General features: G+C 45.6%; 2 protein-coding genes across 9 annotated transcripts in view; one reads left to right on the top strand and one right to left on the bottom strand.

The window, feature by feature from the left end:
* The window catches only part of LOC309662087 (uncharacterized protein), an 83,227-nt gene that overhangs the window by 11,824 nt on the left and 54,295 nt on the right, over nt 1-17,108 (top strand). The window lies entirely within an intron of this gene.
* HOPX (HOP homeobox) overlaps nt 5,573-17,108 on the bottom strand; it is a 30,677-nt gene continuing 19,141 nt past the window's right edge. Inside the window, exons 1-3 of one of the 3 annotated variants that reach the window (XM_082464511.1) lie at nt 13,188-13,298; nt 12,566-12,722; nt 5,573-6,368 (exon numbers count right to left, since the gene is read on the bottom strand). In XM_082464511.1, coding sequence (XP_082320637.1) covers nt 6,291-6,368; nt 12,566-12,709 — 222 coding nt within the window. In that variant the 5' untranslated portion in view covers nt 12,710-12,722; nt 13,188-13,298 and the 3' untranslated portion in view covers nt 5,573-6,290. Of the gene's footprint in view, nt 6,369-12,565; nt 13,160-13,187; nt 13,299-17,108 lie in introns of those variants that run through there. The other 2 variants (XM_082464510.1, XM_082464509.1) reach the window with 2 other exon arrangements.

Raw genomic sequence — 17,108 nt, 5'->3', positions numbered from 1 at the left:
TGTCTGGTACTCTGTCCAATTACTTTCAGGGTTTGTTGGCCTATGTATTCCTGGCTCTTTTCTACTCTAAGCTCCTGCTTCTCCTGGATTCATAATTCCCCTAGTGGCCAATATTCCTCCTTCCACGCACTCCTCTCTTCCTTTCTTCACTCTCCCATTAGTTAGGATTCTTTTTGCTGCAAATGACAGACACACCAAGAAGGGAATTCACTAGTTCACAGAGCTAGGAAGGCTGGGATGGCCTGAGGGAAGAGTGGACCTAGCTTCTGTCTGTCTGTCTCTCTCTCTCTTTTTCTAACTTCCATCTCTGCCTGCCTCCATTGTCTCTCATTACAGTGTAACCTTCTCTACGTGGCTGGGTAGATGGCTGCCTGCAACCCCAGGCCTCCACCCTCACAACCCTCCATGCACAAGGTTAATAGAGTACTGCCCCTCCCGGTCCAGTTGGGAAAACTCTGGTGAGGGATTTTGATTGGCTCAGCTTAGGTCAAGTGCCCATACCTTGGTTCAGTCCCCGTGTGTGAAGGGAGGTGGCTTTGTGATTGGCCAGTCTGGGTCGTGTGTCTAATTCTGAGTAGAGTGGGGAACCTGGGACACTGTGATTGACTGCTCTACCAGGACCACATGAAGTGGGAGGTGTTCCCCAAATGTAAAGGAGTGGTGTTACCCCTTTATAAGAAGAGAGCAGGCAGAAACAGAGCTTCTGCCGTCCACTGTGGGCCACAAATGTGGCCCAAGCAGCTCCTTTCTCGGCTCCCAAAGCATCACCAATGCACGGCTATTTTGTGCAATAGTGCTTTCCTAAAGGTAGAAGATAACAAACAGCAGTGACAGAATGGCAGCAGTGGACCAGCATTGTACAGGTGTTAATTTAAAATGAATATTTGACATTTTGAAGTCTCTGAGCCAACTCCACCAGCCTTCTGGGTCAGCCAACTCGTTGCTGGAGCCTGCACTCCAATACCAGATCATTCTTCTCCATCTCTCCTCTCAGTGCCTGAGGGCCCCAGCTAGCCTCCTACCTGAGCGTCCATGGGACACAGTCCTAAGTTCCTGCTACTTTATTGTGCACAGCCACTGAATTCTTCATTTTTTTTTTCTCCTTCTAGACCTATGTTTTATAGCCAAAAACACTCATCAGGACGCTTTCATAAACAAAAGAGCAAATTCTCCCTTAGGAAGAATCTTTCTAAGGATATTGTGATTAATAATAAGAAATACATGTGTTGCTCTTCATCTTACTCCTGGCACGCAGCTCCTAAAACCCTTGTAGTTTCCTAAGTGATAAGAGTAACGTGAGCATCTTTTGTTATAGTATCTGGTCTTTTGCCCTCAAATAGCTCCAGTTTCTGAAGTAGCTCCAGAGTGAGAAAGGTGAAGGGAGCGTCTTGTTATTCATAACAAGCCCCTTCCAACCACACCTGAATTTATGTCATGGAGGTGATTTTTGGAAAGCCCCTGGATAACCACAGGATGGGGACTGGTCACCGGGGGAACCAATCAGGTGATTAGAGGGTTGGAACTTTCAGCCCCACCCCTCCACCTCTGACCTCCAGGGAGGGGAGAGGGGCTGGGAATTGAGTTTAATAGTGAATGACCAATGATTTTATCAATCAAAAACCTCCATAAAAACCCCCTGAAGTACAGTGTTCAGAGAGCTTCTGGGTTGGTGAATAGGTGGAGGTGCTGGGAGAGTGCTGTGCCCAGAGAGGGCCTGGGAGCCCCACATCCTTCCCCCGCACACCTTGCCCTTTGCACCTCTTCCATCTAGCTGGTCCTGAGTTATATCCTTTATAATAAACCGGCAATCTGGTAAGAAAACTTTTCCTGAGTTCCGTGAGCTGCTCTAGCAAATCAATCCAATCCGAGGAGGGGGTCTTGGAAACCTCCAATTTACAGCCAGTTGATCAGAAGCACAGGTAACAACCTGGGCTTGCGACTGGCATCTGAAGTGGGGGGCAGTCTTGTGGGACTGAGCCCTTAACCTGTGGGATCTGAGGCTAACTCCAGGTAGACAGTGTCAGACCGAATTGAATTGCAAGACTTCCAATTGGTGTCACAGAATCGCTGCATGTGGGGGGGAAAAAACCCCACCTATCTGGTGTCAGAACTGAAATATTCTGAGTAGAGTGTTGTAGCAGTGAAAAACAAGCGTTTTTCATTTATACATCCTCTCAGAGCAGTGGTTCAAACAGCAGCTACCTCCTAAAATGGTTTCTTCTTCAGCTCCCTGTGTATTTATGCGCTGGAAACATGCCTACCCTCAAGAATATTAAGGTTAATATTAGGGTTACCTCTGCATGGTGAGATCATGGTTAATTTTTATGGGGTTTGTTTGTTTTATTGTATGTTTGTTTGGGGTTTGTTTTGCTTATCTGTTTCTACAATTAACAAATGAAACTGGTGCCATTCAAGACAAGAGAAAAGGACAGAGCCTGCTGCTTCTGTACGTTTTAGCAGGAAACACAAAACTCTTCCCCACCAGAACTTCTCTGGTGGCACAGTGGTTAAGAATCCGCCTGTCAATGCAGGGGACACAGGTTAGAGCCCTGGTCCGGGAAGATCCCACATGCCGCGGAGCAACTAAGCCCGTGCACCACAACTACTGAGCCTGCGCTCTAGAGCCGCGAGCCACAAGTACTGAGCCCACGCACCACAACTACTGAAGCCCACACGCCTAGAGCCCGTGCTCTGCAACAAGAGAAGCCACTGCAAAGGGAAGCCTGCGCACCGCAGCTAGAGAAAGCCCGTGTGCAGCAACAAAGACCCACACAGCCAAAAAAAAAACCAAAAAAACTCTTCCCCAAAGCCTTCTAACACCGCCTCCCTGCCCCCCCCACTGCGCGCTTAAACCTAAACCTCATTGGCCAGACTGTGTCACATGACCACAGCTCCGCGTGAGGATGAAAACAGGAGTAGTATTGTATTTTGGTTTTCCAGCCTCAGCAGCCTTGGTAGAGAAAGGAGGTAACAGAGAGAGGGGTTGGGAATAATTATCAGGCTAAGCAACCAACAGTGTCAGCAACAGAACTAGGACACACAGCAAAGAAAGAGGGGATTGTGCAGTTTTTCTCAGCCTGGGGTGGGTATTACCACTTTGGTGTGTGACCCTGGGTGTCCAGAAGAGACTCCTGATATTAAAAGTTAGTTAGAGCTCTGGGTTCTGGTTAAGACTTACCTCAGGCATCAAAATGAACCTTTCCCTGTCCTCATTAGTACTTTGTAGCAGTAGTAATTTTTTTTTTCAAATTTCAATAATTTATTTCATCTGACCCAGTGTATCCAAAACACTATGATTTCAACATGTAACCAAGAGAAAAATTATTAATGAGATATTTTACATTTTCTTTTTTCATACTCAGGCTCTGATATCTGGTGGGCACTTTACAGCACATCTCAATTTGGATTAGCCACATTTCAAGTGTTCAATAGCCACATGTGGCTAGTGGCTACCAAACTGGACTGCACTGCAAGCTCTAAAGAGAGCTGATCTAGAGTTAGAGGGAGCTCTAAAAAGATTTTGATCTAGAGTTAGAGAGCTCTAGAGTACTAGCAATAGTAATTATTGTTACTATTTACAAAGTGCTTTTTTTCTTTTAGTAGAGTATTGCTATCTTTGTATTACAGTTGAAAAAGTAAACTCACGGAGGTTAATATTGGTAACAAATTTACATTTAAAAGGGCACTGACTCTTTCCCTGAGGCTGCCCAGCAGTGCAGAGGTGGAGGCTCAGGTACATTTAAGATTTCACTCCACCTGCTGAACACTAAATCAACCTAATTAAGGTTGATGACAACGAGAAACTAGGGCAATGGGTAGGCCTCTGAAAAACTGACAGAGAGGAAAACCTGGCAAAGTGGTTGGTTGAAGCTGAGTGGTGGTTAAGGACTATGGTATCATCAGGAGTACTTCAAATGCAAGAAATGAACAAATAAAAAACTTGGCTCTAGTTAAACATATATATTAATTGAATAATTAATTAGTTAAAGGATACCTGATCCTCATTCCCTTCCAGCACCTGCTATTTAAGGACTGTTGACTCTTGGGCCTGATAAACACAGGAAGTGATCCTTCTGTCCTAAACATGCTTCTCAGCTCCCGGCTAAAGGCACAGTCTCTGCCCAGCTGGTTAACTCTTCTTGTCCCGGATGGCTTATTCTAGAATCATGTCTCTGGTGTGCTGGAAAGACTTCTGAGCTGGGGCTTAGACCTGGTTTAGCATCTCTCTCATTGCCTGACATGGGCAAATCTCCATGCTCTGTCTGGATCTGCTTTGCCCACAGTCATATTAACAGCACTTTTTTTTTTTCTCTCTGTTAGTCTGTGTCTATGAAAGTGCTTTGAAAGGTAAAGAATACTCTCTCTACGCGGGTATGTATGATGTGCTCACATTCCTGTATTGTCCCCACCTCCTCCCTTCCTTCTTTCCAGAAAGTGATGTCAGTATCCAGCCCTGTGCTGACAGATTCTCAGACCACCATCAATTAGGTTGCAGAGGAGCAAGCCAGATGAGGCTGTGCTGCTCAGACCCTGGTTCACTGTGTACTGTTTAGAGAAGAAATGTTTTAAGGTAGAGGACGAGGAAGCGTGCCAAGGATGTTTAATGGGGTCTTGTAAACATTTGTATTCTGCATAACCGCTAGTATTTCTTATTCTGGGCTCTTTATTTTAAAGAACTGAAAAGACTATGCCTGCATTGTAGGTAAGAGTTCAGAAGTGCACACCAGCATCATTCTGGGCTGGGCTGGCAGACACTGCTAGTGGCTTTTCCAATATCCATCCTCCCCTTCTTTCTTACCAACAGAACCCTAATTTTTCTCAAGGCAGTACTATGTCCAATTAAAAAGACTCACCTTCCCAACTCCCTTGCAGTTGGGAGTAGCCATGTGACCCAGTTCTGGCCAATGAGATGTAGGGGGAAGTCCCTAGATGGGGGCCTCCAGGAACCTTTTTTACAGGGAAAAGTCTTAGCTGGCATTTCCCTTTGCTTTTTCCTTTTTTACTTGAAATGCATCCATCTTGTCTCCATAAACACAAGAGCCACATGCTAAAGATAGGAAAGTAAGAAGATAAAATGTCTGCAAGTTCTTGGCAATCTTAGGGAGCAACCTACCTGCTGATTTCTTATGTAAAAATAATTAATCAATTAAACAAACATACAAAAAGCCTATTTGGTTAATCCATTGTAATCAAGTTACTGCTCCATGCAATCAAACACAATCTTAACCAATGGACTGCTAAGATGTTTAATGTGCTCTGATAGAAAATGGATGCAAATCGACTGTAGAGTCCTTTAGAGCAGTGCTGCTTAAGCTTTCACGTGCATAGACACCACCTGGAGAGCTTGTTGAAAATGCAGATTCTGATTCAGTAGGTCTGGATTGGAGTCTGAGATTCTTCACTTCTCACAAGCCTGCAGCTAATGCTGATGACGCCAGTCCTGGACGACTCTTTGAGGAGCAAGGATTTAGAAAATGACAGCTCTGTTGGCAGGTGGCTTCTATGTTGAGCTATTCTGTTTTTCTTTGATATGCTTATTATTCAGTTAAAAATCTGCAGAGGACTCAGTGCATTTTCAACAAAATGTTAAGGTTTTATTTAGAATATCATTTTAGAGACAAAAAGCAGTTCATTTTGTTTAGCAAAATGAATTTAACAAATGCATTTAAATAAGGTAAATTCAAGACTTTTGTGGATTTTTTTCCTTAGTTACTTGATTTTCTGCCAGTGGAAGTTTCTGTCTTCCAGCCTGAGTGCTTTCCAAGTTAATTCAGCTATAATCCAAGGAACTGCTTTATGGAATCTGAATAACTCAAATTCCCTCTGCATTCTCACTCAATCTCAATATATTAAATGAAACACAAGGAAAATGACTTAGGGAAGTAGAATTAGAAGGAATGTTTCTCCCTCTTGGTCATGCTATCTTTTCAACAGAGGCCTTGTCTGTTCTGAAATGGATGGTGAAAGTAAATTGTTACTGGGAGGTGATGGTCAAAAAATAAACTTAGATGGTTTTCACACCATCTGTCATCATGACCCAAAGGAAATGCAAGCCACACCACTTCCAGCCAAGCCACTGCTTTACACAGAAGCTGCCCATAGCTTCCTATTGTTATTTTCTTTTCTAGTTATGTACATTAAAAAAAAAATACAACGTTGTGTTAAATAGCAGGACAGCTAACAGAGGAGCATATGACACTACACTGAAAAACCAAAAGAGCTTGATTAAGCCAAGGGGAGAAATAGCAGATGGTCTTCATGGAGGGAAGCCGCCAATGACCACCGTCTCCTCAGTCTGTGACGGATCTGCACTCTGAGGGTAGGCCTTCTGATAGCCGCCACTGGGCCAGGCGCTGCTTGAACCATTTCTGGAGGAGGGAAATGTGCAAAATTACCTGTCACATACTGAAAAACTGAAATGTCCATTCCCTTTCTAAAAGTAGCTTCTGTGGCCCAGCTGGAAAAGAGGAAAGCAAGAACTGAGTCCCTGGGGATGGTTCTTCTCATTGTGATACTTATATTTCTGCCTCAGGACCTTTGTACATACTGTTTTCTATGCTTAGAATATCTGACCTTCATTATTTATCTGATGATAAATAATCCTCAGGGCTCAGCTTAAATAGAACCTTCTCAATGAAGCCTTCCCTAACCATTTTATCTAAAGTAGATTCTCCATCCATCTCCTATTCTCTATGTTAATACTTTGTTACCTTCACAGAACTTTTAATATCTGTAATTAATTTATTTGTGTATTCACTTGTTTTTAATCTACATTTCCTTCTAGAATATGAGATCCATGAAAGCAGAGTCTGCATATCTTACCATCATTAGCCCCTAGCATAAGGGCTTAACAGAGATTAATAAATGTTTGTTGAATGAATAAAAGAAATTGAAGCATCTCCTTGATGCCCCAGATAAATCTGTATGGCTGCTATACCTCATCAATGTGTGATAATCTCAAGGGCCTTAGTCATCAGTAGCACTTAGTAAGAATTTGTTGAATAAAATGAATGAAAAAATAAGCACTGAACAACCTTGGGGCACTCCTTTTTGAGTATCCATGGAGTAGTCTAGACCAATCGCTCCTGCTCCAGGGCCACTGAACAGTGAGAAAAGAGCAAGTGGGATTCCCAGTTTACTCAAAATCTAGCTCTGTGTGACCCAAATATTCACACCTTGCAAAAGTGACCATGGATTTAGGAAAAGCCCCAGATGGGATACTTCTAGACAAGGTACCATGTGAGGGCTAAAGCATATTTTATGCATTTTAAAATGTATGTAAAGGCATATAGATCTGCCTTTATTATACCCCTGAAGGGCAGGGGATTCTGCAAAGTGGAGATAAGGAGACCCATGCTGGGGAATAGTCTGGGGTATGAACCAGGTTGGCCAGGAGGAATCTGGATTTTTAAACAACAACATTGAAGAGGCAATAGTGAAGAAATAGAAGCAGCAAGCATTAATCCACATGGGAGAGGATGAGTAGAGGGCTGTGTGGGAAGGCAGGACCTCCAGGCTTTATTCTCCTGTGCTTCCCAACCTTTCACACATCATGGCCCACTTTGAGAATGAAGACGTTTTCATGTCATACTGTAGGTGACCACTGGGGGCTCTGCAGTCCTGGGCCCTGCCAACAGGAAGCTCTATTGTAACCAACTGGCTCTGAGAGCTTGAGGAAGTTAGAGCGCCAGTCAGCTCAACTGTAAATGAAGAGGTAAACTTAGGGGATTCCTACCGTCCCTTGTAGTGTTTCTAAAATTTACCTGTTCTAGGGGTCAGTAGATGAGGGGACAGAAAGGAAGCAAAAAGAACACAGCTGTGGGATAGATGCCAGACCTGGAATGTGCTGATGGAGATGGTATGGTGAGAAACACCTAGAGGGCTCTGACTTAGCACAGCCAGATGCAGATTCAACCTCTGAACAAACAGGGTGGGTTCTAGGGCCATGCGTGGGAAGACCTCATCTCTGCGGAGATCTAGGGAGTCAAAAGGCATTTCAGCATAAGCCCAACATGAGAAGAAAGGGGGAGAACCACAGGGGAAGGAGTGCTTCTAAGGCTCAAGGTCTGTAGAGCTAGAAGGGAGTGAGCCCACAGCACGGTCTAGGGCTCTGCACCAATGCTCACCTGGCTGAACAGCAAGGGACCATGCCTATAACTCTCCCTAACTGTTCAACAGTTTACACACTGAAGTGCCTAACAGCTGTCAAGATCAGTTGTCTTATATACCTTTGTACTGTGGGGTGGCAGCAGAGAAAAGTAATCTAAAGCCAGGGGCAGCAGACTACTCGTAGGGAAGCCTTCTCTTTGGGGGTTGCTCTCTGGGTGCCATAGTTCACTCCTGGGGATCTCCAACCTTAAGGAGAATACAGAGCTCATGTATCTTTGGTGGCTTTAACCAACGTTCTACTGCTAAAGGTGGGCATATTTGCTTCTGTGATCCATGTGTGTATTTAGTTAACTCTGGAATCTGGTGTGAGAGCAGCATAGTTCCAGTTTCATTAATGAGGTAGCTCTGCAGGGGTTTCAAGGCTACAAGGTCTGATTAAACAGAATTTCCAGTTTCTAGAGCTGAATAAATGGCAGAGTTTTACAGACTGACTAATTAAAACTTGGAGGGGGAAAGGTTCATTTTCTATCAGGATTCATTTAAGACAAAATGATTGAGCTGGCTTCATTCAGAAGAGCCACCCACATCTTTATACTAGTAATGAAGCAAAATATTAACGTACAGTTACTGAAAATAACTTCAGCAATGACCAAATCTGTGAATCGGTGAGTTGGCATCCAAATGCTTAATAAATTGAACCCTAGCATTGGGGGATGGGAGGAGGTTCAAGAAAAGCTCAACTATTTTCCACAGATATATATTTTTTAAATCACATATGTATATAATAATTTAGCAAACCAGTTGCTCTCCAACAAAAATCATTAAACACCTTGCTTGCTTTTTTCACCTCCGGAGCTGAATCTTATCACATCTCACTCACATCAATACTAATTTTCCACCTGGCTTTCTCCTTCTCTTCTTTGTTTCAGTCATCCCCTGGGAAAGACATTCATCCCTTGCTTGCTTATGAATGGATGCCCTCATTAGCCTTGCCCATTGATGGAGATTTATTTACTCTGAGAGAACAGATGATAATTAGACACTGTGATGGGGAAGGGGTGAGGCAAAATAATATTGTTCCTGTCCTTTTCTCTAGTAACTAACATTTCATTCTTTTTGGGAGGAGACCTTTAGAGGTCTTTATTCCACTGATAAGACATCTAACAACTAAAACCAGGGTTCTAGGAAGAGTCCCAGGACATCAAGAGGGGATAAAAATCCTGGAAACCAATCTAAGAACCAACGCCAACTACACTGGGATTGAATCAGTGATAATAGAAAATGGAAGATCATTCTAACCTCCCAAGGGGCTGATAAGAGCTTTCCCAGCCCCTTCTCACACTGACTTCAAAATGATAAAAGACACAGGGGTCGGGATTCTGTAAGGTTTCTCTAATTTAAATATAGGCGATATCTAATTACTGTCATGAGAAAAAACCCATTCTAGGACCCCAGCAAATGCACCTTAAAAAGTTATTTCCATTAGAGCATCCTTCACCTCTTTCTGGGTTCCTATAGGTATCCCTCCCCCGACCACCCCAAGTAGAGAACATTGTCCTACAGTGGGACAGTTATAAAGAGGTCAAAGCCCCCAGTCAGAGAATATGTCAACATTTTAGTCCCTCTTGCCTTTGCCAAAGTATCAGCAGTGTGAATCAGCTTGAGTTAACTATCTCATAGGAGCATCACATGCTTATTTTTCTTCTCCTAGTGTTACTTGTTCTAGGAAAATGAATATGAATCCAATTCTGGAAGTGGGTGGTATTAGGCATAAGGGACCAAGCATAGGAAATAAATATTATTTTGGCTTTGATGACCTTTTCTCATGGAAAAGGGCAATGCTAACAAATAAAAGAAACAGGGGAAGTGCTGATACCAGACACTGCTTATGTTTAGGCCCAACAAACCTGGCCTCCATCAGTTATTTAAAGGGTCCCTACGGGGAAACAATTCTCACCCTTCCCAACCCAGAGAGGGTTGGGAAGGGGTTAAGGGGATGGGAGGGAAGGATGGGAAGTTGGAAGATGAGATCCAATCTGGTAAGGGATGACGGAGGGTTACCTAGGAAGCCTCTTTCCCTGAAACTGCTAAATTCTGCCTCTCTCTGAGCTCTTGGATCTCAGATGCTTCCCTGTGGTTGATGCCAGAAGACAGAGGGGCAAGCCGAGCCGTGGCAATCTCAGGGAGGAAGAAGGTGTTAGCCTCGCTGCAGGAAAAGGAAGCGAGGAGCCCTGCTCTGAGGCTGACTCATTCTCCCGAATGCTTACTTCAGGGCTGAGTCTACCATTTGCTCATTTGAGGATGGGAGAAGAGGGGGGGATGGGAGAAGGGCTGCCTGAAAGGGGCAGAGGAACCTGCTCTCTAGGGGTCTGAATTGGCTGACCTCAATTATAGAAGAGTGCCCTCTCTTTCTTCCTGCCCCTAACCTGATCTCAGTTCAGTTCTCTCGTATAAAGTGAATCTTGAGGAAAGATTGAATATAGGCTGAGATGACTCATTTACTGCATGGATTTTTTTTCAGGAAGAAATAGAACATAAATTGAATTTTCAGTGCTTCCCTCCCACCCCACCCAGTTGTTTCCATTCCTTTTCTGTGGAGACAAAACAGCATGGTAGTGAAGCGTCTGGGCCAGGGGGCCAGACTGCCGGGGTTCAGATCCCAGCGCTGCTACTCCCCAATGGTGGTCTTCAGCAAGTTATTTAAGCTTTCTGTACAATGGGGCCAAGAGTGCCCATCTCATAGCATTGTTGTGGCAAATAAATGATTTAATACTCGGAGAGTACCTGGAGCAATAGGCGGCAAGTGTCATCTGTTACAAAGGCCAGCATAATCATTCTGCTTTACAGGTAAGGGAATGACAGTCACTTGCCAAGGGAGAATCAGGCTAATACGGGGCCCATGGTAAACCCACAGCCTTAAAGTTGAGTTACTGTCTCTGTGATCACTCCTCTTTTCTAAATATAGTGTGGGATTGTAAATGACAACAGTTCAGCAGGCTGCCTCCTGGGGAGAGCTGGGGTTCTGAGAAACATGAGCTGTTAGACTTGGGTTAAAGTACATCACCTTCCATTAAGTTCTGGTTCTGCCTAGCCAGATATCTGTTCCCTTTGCAAAAGACTGATATGCTGGACTTTCTGTTTGACCTAGGAGAGGGAGGATTTTCTCTGGGCAAGTTCTCCAAAGGCTTAATTAGTAAAAATCATTTTGGACTTGATATCCAAAATGGATCTTGGGGCTTGGTTCTAGCATTCACTGGAGCTCCCATTACAAGCTTTTAAGCCTCAGCTAAGTATGATTCATGGTGAGGAGAGAACAAAATGTCTGAATGCTCTGGTCTATAAGATGGGAAGAATAAGAAAGTCTCTGCTTTAGACCTGCGACTAGAGGTGTGAATTGCTTTGGGCTCCCATGGGAGGAGAGGTGCTAGAGGAGTTCCAAGTGGCATAGTCATGCAGAACTATTTGTCTTTCCATGACCAAAGGGGAAATAGAAGTCAGAGTTTAGACAGGGGTTTAAGAAAAAAAAAAAAAAAAAGTGAAGGAGCCAATACTGCACCTTCTGCACCTAGTGGTTAAAAATCATGGGCAGTGTTGCATTCTCTACCCTAAACAATTTTCAGGATAATAGAGGAGCTTTTAAAATAGATAAATAAATCAATGCACTTATGGTGACATCTTTTTCCACTTCCTTCAGTTGTAATGTCAGATGTCTACCTTCTCAGAAAACTCCAGAAAAGGACCCTAAACCTTAGAGCCGTGGAATTTTTAAAAACCGGAACCAAATCTCCCTGGCTCCGTGCAATTTTAGCTCTGCAGCTAACCGGAAGCTGCAGCGCGATGTGATGCAAAGAGCGTGCTTAACGACCTGTGCCATCACGGCAAGTCTCTCCCTCTGAACCTCAGTTTCCTCGTTTACCAAACCTGAGGGCTGAATTTATAGCTGATCACTAAGATCCCTTCCAGCTCTGACACTCCCGCTGAGAATAGATTTGAGGGCGTTGGGCTCAGAGGGCGCACACTGCACCTCTCCTGGAAGGTTTCGCTTCCAGCCCAGAGGAGAAAATAAACCCGGGAAAGCGAGACAAAAGTGGGCCAAGGGACGCTGCTCCCAGCCCGGAGGGAGGAGAGAGCGTTTATCCCAAGCTGTAGGGGAGAGTGGGAAAGCAAGGAGAAGGGAGGGTGGGCGTGGGGCTTCTAAGCAGCTCCCGCGGGAGCCACCGGGCTGGGGTGGAGGGACAGACCTGGCGCCCGTGGAGCCGGGAAGCTGGGATGCTGCGGTGGGAGCGATGCAGGTCTGGGTTCCCGGGGTGCGGGCAGAAGCGACGAAAGAGCCGGGGGAAGGAGGCCAAGAGGGAGCCGAGGGCAAGGGCGACCCCCCACCTTCTCGAGATCGCCCAGGCGAGGGTGGGCGCGGCGGGTCCCCGCGGGCAGGAGTCGGGCGCGCGCGGGGGCTTACCTGGGTCTCCTCCTCGGAAAGGCCGGCCTCGGCCGCGATCAGGCACAGCGTGGTGGGGTCCGGGTGCTTGTTGACCTTGTTGAAGTTGTACTCCAGGATCTCCACCTGGTCCTCAGTGGGGCCGCTCGCGGTCTCCGCAGACATGGTCCCGACACGGCTGCGGGAGAGGGAGAAGCGGCGGGGTGAGCGAGGCCCCGGGCGGGGGGGACACAGGGAGGAACGGCGATCCGGGGCGCTGCCGGGCACCTTCAGCCCCCGGGGCTGTCCCCGCCCGCGGTCGCACGGCGCGCGGGTCCCCGGCGCTGCAGGCTGCTGCGGGAACCTGCCCGGGCTCCTTCCAGGGGCGCGCGCCTAGGGGTCCCGCCGCTGAGCTGCGCGTCCTTGGGCTGCGCTCCTGCCCCGAATTTTTACAAGTTTCTCCGGGGTCAGTGGTCTGGGGTGGTGGGAAGAAGCTGACGCCGCGCCCTCCCGGCCGTGAGCCTTTAAGAAAGGAGTGGAGGAAGCGCGGCGGTGATTTTGAAAAGCCGTCGTCAAAGCTTCCTCCTGGGAGGAGCTGCCCTGGGTACAGTCCTGACAGATGGCGTGGCTGGGCAGCCCCGAGTCCGCGGCGGGGACGCCTCACCCGTGCGCGCCCTGCCGCCTCTAAAGCAGTTTAGCACTTTGCAGCCCTCGCCAGGGAGGGCCGCACACCCCTACACCTCCTTCAAGGAAATGACCCACAGGACAGAAGTTACTTCTCAAAGTTGGGGAAATGGGGGCGGCGCTTTTAATCTCTTCCTTTTACAGAGGTGAAGATAGGTCCGCAGTGATTTACCCCTGCAGTTGCTAAGGCCGGGAACTGAGCATCAGGAGAAAGTTCCACCTGAGGGCTTGTGTGAGTCACTCTAAGATCTGCAACCTCCTCCTCCATCCCTTCACCCCCGATTTTTCTAACTAAAGCCATGAGTCAGAGGCCTCCAGCCAACTCAGCTGTTCACTTCCCAGCGTGGCCTGGACATTGTTCCACAGGGTCCACCAGAGTCCACTTCACTATGTTCCTCGCTAGAAGAGGCCTTCCAAGATAGAGCCAAAACCCAACTGAGGATCTACAGCAGCTGTCTCTGAAATCAGACATCCCCTCTAGCTGTATTAAAATTAACTGTAAAGTCAAGAGAATTGGCCGGTTACCAGCTTCAAGGTCTCTTGTATTTCCTTGCTTTAGAGCCAAACATTACTCTAGCAGATCTGGGGCAACATGACTTCCTGCTACATCTCTCATACCTAAGTAGCCTCTGAAATGGGACCAAAAAATGGCAGATGTGCACCCCTCCCCTCCCCCCAATTTAAGATGTATTGAGGTATAGGAAGTTAGAGTCTTCAAGTTCTTGGCTGAGCACTTGGTAGAGACAGGTCAGCTCTTGCCGTTGCTGACGGTAAAAGACAAGCACAAGTGTGGGAATCACGTTGGTTTGTTGTTTTAACAAACAATTGCAAAATCATCCAGCACAATCCTGAGTAGGTTTTGATGTGGTTTGTGCCTGGGGATGAGCCACACTCCACTGATCTGCCTGCATAATGTCCCCGATGCCGTGGCAACCTTTTCAAATGTGACCTGCACCCTGGGCTCCCTAAATAAATGTCTTTCCCTCTCCTCTTGGTCACCTGAAGAGGCTTCTCAGGTGAGACAAGAAGCCATTCTACTGTGAGAGATTCTGGGCTTAAACCAGCTGTCAGGTCATAGTGAAATCTTCGTGATTTTAGGGAGTTCTGTGCATCCCCGCTTAATCTGTCCCCGTGATTCCTGTCACAGTGCTGAGGAAGGACGGGGTCAAGCCAGGTCGTAAATGCCTCTTCTCCTGTTGGCACCATCTCCCCCTTTCTCTCACACAGAACTTCAGAGCTGGAAAGAACCTTGGTGACCAGCAACTGAGAATGGAAAGCCTTGGCTTCAGTTTCAGTCCTGTGCTCTTCTAGATCCTTCTCAGCGGGCCATTCTGTCTTTAGTCTGGCACAAAAAAATCAGGAGGGCAACCGTGTAAATGCAGGCAGGGGCTTGTTGCTGTTTTGAATGGGCTCTGACTGCCCTCGTAGGATACCAGTTCCAGCCAAAGCTGCCCACTGGAACCACCCACCGCTGCGCATTTTGCCTGAAAAAACAAAGGAGAGGGGAAACTGCTGCCTCTGATTTTATTCCTTGCCCTAGAAAGGTTCCATCTAATTCCAGTTACACAGTTATGCTGGCTCTTCCAGGAAAATTTTTGCCACTGCTTTGTAGACTCCCCAGTCCTTCAGAAGTGTTCATCACATGCACAGATTTCTAAACTGGACTCAGATTCAAGGACTGTTCTACATGTACTTCTTTCCCTCTTTCGGTTTTTTTTTTTTTTTTTTTTAGAAAGGTAATTTTAAATTTATTTATTTATTTTTATTTTTGGCTGTGTTGGATCTTCGTTTCTGTGCGAGGGCTTTCTGTAGTTGCGGCGAGCGGGGGCCACTCTTCATCACGGTGCGCGGGCCTCTCACTATCGTGGCCTCTCTTGTTGCGGAGCACAGGCTCCAGGCGCGCAGGCTCAGTAGTTGTGGCTCGCGGGCCCAGTTGCTCCGCGGCATGTGGGATCTTCCCAGACCAGGGCTCAAACCCGTGTCCCCTGTGTTGGCAGGCAGGTTCTCAACCACTGCACCACCAGGGAAGCCCCCTCTTTCGGTTTTTTAATTGCTATTATATAATTCATGGGTGACTCATGTTCTTACATTTAATCAGGTGCATTTTCTCTTACATTTTTGCAGCTCTCTGTTACAGGACTTTGTATGAGGTTTCATGGAAAGGTCCACTTGACTTTAAAGTACTCCTTGGGTTAGTTGGCTGAGGGCCATTGGACTTGGTTGGCTGCTAAGGAGACTTGTGGGAGGACCATTTGAAAGTACCTACTTCTCTAAGGTACACTAAACAAACAAACTTGACTTCTAGAAATGAGGATGGAAGATCTAAGCACGATAGAGATATCTACCTGTTATTTCTCCACAAAACTCAGCCTCTGTTATTTCAGCCCTCTTTGGTTGACATGTGTTTGCTGCTGCTGCTTCATTTCTTCCCTCCCTCTCTTTCTTTCAAAGGAAACTTACAAATCAAATCACCCTAGTAACCTTGGCCTTATAAAACTTCTCAACTCTTTCCAGTAAGGAAACTGTTGAAAAGTATCTCTGAAGGTAGTCTAAACAATGTCAGATGAAAAGAACTAGAAATATTTCAAAGCTTCTTAAACTTCAATCTGAGCACAAGCTCTATTGTTGCTGTAGTTATTAATATCTTATGAAACATTCAAAGAGTAATTTGTCCTGTGGTTGTGTTTTCTTCTGTGATTGGGGGAAGACAATGCGTAAACATTTTCCAGAGATTAAATGAAAACTGCTGGCTTTTTTCTAAATTCCAATGCCTGGGTAGACAATGTGTGCCAATATGACAGCTTTACCTTTGTCCCCTAATCCTGTAGTCATTTATTTTAAAAGTATCTACCTATATGAACCAGCTCACGAAGAGTGCTACAAAACTGGAACCTGCAGAACTCTCTTTGGGCTCACATTTACCATCTGCTCCTCCCCAACCCAGCCATTCTGACCTCTTTGTAATGCCGCTAATTCTAAACCGAGACAAGAAGATTATCAGTGGCAGATACTCCTCATAAACAATCCCATGGTGAGCCGCCCAAAAGCAAAGAAAGCAGATGGATCATTCTTTAGGGGTGTCTCCCAATTTACTTTAGCCTGAATCTCCTTTATGCTCACTGTGGACTTTCTGGAAGCAGTGGGCTCTTGAAGTATTCTGTGTTTTCTTAAGTGAGAAAAATAATATAGCACCATTTCCCCAAGAGAAGTGGTGGGTCTTTGGAAGTGGATAGAGTTTCCTCACTTGTCACTGACTGAACTACTCTGGATGGGGTTTGAGGGGGGGATCACCCAAGCTGTCAGTGTCTCTCAGAAATTGACAAGTGGGAGTGGAATACTGATCTGCTTCCCCAGGTTAACAAGAAGGCTGGTTTTAAAAGAAAGGATTTTTTTGTTTTTGTTTGTTCTTTAAATATGAACCTGGTGGTTAATATCCTTAAGCTTAGGATAGTTCTCATGCCATGGCTGGGCCTCAGATTCACCTGTAGAAATGTGCAAGCACACTGTTGACCTCCTGAACCAAAACCACATTGTAGGAATCCAGCATGGGGGAGACACAAAAAGTATCAGCTCTCACAGGAGTTTGCAACTTAATCATTAAAATCAACTGTAAATGTTTAGAGCTTCTTATACCTTATACCGTTAGGATGCTTTAAAATATCTTCTAACTCTGATGCTGTATATCATCTCAACACTTGAGTAGACAGTATGTTGAGGTAGTTTTAAAAGAATAAGCTTTTAAAAATATACATTGGAGAGGAAATTTAGACGTTATGCTATTTACCTTTTGTATATATGGTCAGGAATGTGGAAATTGTCTTTAAAATTATGAATTATTAAGAGAAATTTCCCCATGCTTTCAAAAATTCAGAAATAATATAAAACTCTTTAAATGTTTTTT

The sequence above is a fragment of the Balaenoptera physalus genome (genome assembly GCF_965194825.1).
Source record: "Balaenoptera physalus genome assembly, chromosome: 5".
Classification (NCBI taxonomy): domain Eukaryota; kingdom Metazoa; phylum Chordata; class Mammalia; order Artiodactyla; family Balaenopteridae; genus Balaenoptera; species Balaenoptera physalus.
Note: the sequence above shows the minus strand (reverse complement) of the source record. Positions and strands in the feature narration are given on the sequence as shown.